We start from the raw sequence: 2,481 nt of genomic DNA on the forward strand, positions 1-2,481 counted from the left end.
CACTGACGTTAACTCCTAAGGCCAAGGTTACGCGGATAGAAACAAAAAAAATCACCGCTCCTGCGTGAGCAACCTGAAAAACGGGGTCCCTCGTGCCGTCCAATTTCCCTAAGAAATCCTGAAGTCCTGATGCGTGTGCCGATACTTCTGCACGACGGAGGAGCCTAACTAGCATCTGAAACTGTGGCATCAAGGGTGAGATAAAAGGGCGCTTATTTTCACGAGGAACCGCCCTCCCTGAGCGTGGACAGATCACGTGCGTGCAGTGAACCACAAAGAACGTATGTCGCTTTGGCCGACTGGGTTGCCTGGGGCCCACCTGGGGATGGCGTCCTGCGCTCCTGCCCGCTACGCGGTCACTACGCCACTCCTCTGAGACCCTCCCGCCAGCAGCTGGGTAAGGGACGGGAGAAGGAAGATCTAAGTTAGGCCTCCTGCTGCTTAGTCAGGCAAACTATCCCGAGGGCTTCACTCAGGGACTTAAACGCGCTTGCCGCGTTGCCGTGTATCACAACATCATCACAGAGACTCAAGAGTTCTCTTCTCCACTTGCCAAACAGGAAAAGAGCATCTTTTCTACTTCACCTTCCCTTCAACTGTAGCTAAGGGTCGTAAAAACGAAACTCAACTGGCTCACTGTTCATCCTTCTTCTTTACTAACGACTAACCTCAAAGACGCATCTTTTCCTCCCAAAGTCTGTCCCTCACTTACCGACGTATCCGGGGTCACAGACACAGGCGAGCTGCAAAGTGACGGGGTCTTGATAGCAGCTGCTGGCGAACTGGCGTCCGCTGTCGGGACCATCCGGGCAAGGGCAAGGGCGGCAGTGATCTCCTGACCCGATGACGGGATCGCCGTAGTAACCGGCCGAGCACCTGCATCAGCCGCAGAGGCCGAGGGGACAGGGCCACGAAGCACGGTCGTTACGAAGTCCGTTACGAGAAAGGGTCTCAGAAACCGTGTTCTCTGCCTGGGGAACGCCCACTCCCCATTCCTCACGTTTCAACCTGGAGGGCTGCACGGGGGCAGCGGCTCTCCGACGTTAGCACCAATCACAATCCCTCGGGGAGCTCGCTCACCGCCAGCTCCCGCCTTCGTTTCTACGTCAGCAAGTTCCGCGCGAGGCTGACGCTGCCGGGCTGGGGGCCGCACTTTCAGGGTCACTGCATCAGGACCCCCACTCACTCCTCCCCAGAAGAAGAGATACGTCACTTCACGTGTCCCTATCGTCCTACCAGCCGCCTGCCTTCCAGAATGTTCTGCCTTGCACTGAAGAGTCTGGGAAAGGGGGTGGGTCAGGGCAGGAAGGTGGCGGGTGGTCGTCTGTCTGTGCCCAGGAGGCGCGATGAGTTAGCGAGCCTGCGGGGGAATGGTCTGCAATCCAGCCACTAGCAATGACAAAGTCCAGCTACGGGAAGTCTTGTGTCTGTCAGGTAGTTTCTTTTGTTTTTTAATTTCATTTTTTAACCTTTATCCATTTTTGAGACAGACAGCACAAGCGGCCGACAGGCAGAGAGAGAGGGAGACACAGAATCCGAAGCAGGCTCCAGGCCCTGAGCTGTGAGCACAGAGCCCGACGCGGGGCTCGAACCCACGAACCGTGAGATCATGACCTGAGCCGAAGTCGGACGCTTAACCGACCGAGCCCCCCAGGCGCCCCGGTCAGGTGGTTTCAAAGAGAAGAGGCACGAGGGATGCCATTACCGACTCCCAACCCCTCTCCTTACAGATCAGGAATCCATGGAGGGTACACGACTTGCAAGGCTTACACAGCTAGTTAGTAACAAGCCAGGATTTGCATCAGCCTCCTGACTTATATGCAGCAAGGAATTCTTCTATGTGATGCTGCTTCTCAACACGAGTGATTAATTAGGTTACGTTTTCAGTTCCTGTAACGTGAAAGCGTGGAGACCATCCGGTGCGACGTGCTTGCTGCGCTCACCGACAGCGGGACACTCGGACAGGTGAGCTAAGTCGCCCAGGGTTATGGAGGGTCCATGCAGGGCGGAGCCTGGAGCTGAGGCCTAAACATTCCCGATTCATTCTCTTTTCCCTGGTTTGTTTTTGTTTTCTTTTTGTTTGGCTCTTCTCCTTTTGAGACAGAGGTGATACTTTTTTTTAATGGGGCAGAGGGAGAGAGAGGAGGAAAGAGAAGGGAAAGCTGTTCAGAGGAAATTAAGCTTCTATTTAATTAGACGCAGACGCGCCACAAGGACACGTTCCCCGAAGACGAGCTGGGAAAGTCAGCAGAGATGAAGCAGTTTCGCAGGATGGGTTCTGAGAAAGTTTTCTGTGAGGCTTTTCTAGGTGAAATACGTCCAACTACTTCCTGACAGAAACTGAGTGTTCATTTCCTGCCTCTCCCACCACTTCTCCCCTTGGGAGGGAGCCGAACCAAGGGCTACTTCTTAAATTCACAGTATTGAAACTAATCTTTTCGGAAGGAAGAGGAAGGAAGGGGAGGGGAGGGGAGGGAAGGG

At 54.5% G+C, this 2,481-nt stretch overlaps 1 protein-coding gene across 1 annotated transcript in view; it reads right to left on the reverse strand.

Moving 5' to 3' along the window:
- LAMB1 (laminin subunit beta 1) overlaps window positions 1-2,481 on the reverse strand; it is a 74,519-nt gene that overhangs the window by 33,624 nt on the left and 38,414 nt on the right. The window contains exon 20 of the mRNA XM_039247203.1: window positions 713-876. Within this exon, the coding sequence (XP_039103134.1) occupies window positions 713-876 (164 nt within the window). The remainder of the gene's footprint in view (window positions 1-712; window positions 877-2,481) is intronic.

Source organism: Hyaena hyaena, unplaced genomic scaffold (genome assembly GCF_003009895.1).
Source record: "Hyaena hyaena isolate Hyena2069 unplaced genomic scaffold, ASM300989v1 scaffold_294, whole genome shotgun sequence".
In the NCBI taxonomy this organism is placed as follows: Eukaryota; Metazoa; Chordata; class Mammalia; order Carnivora; family Hyaenidae; genus Hyaena; species Hyaena hyaena.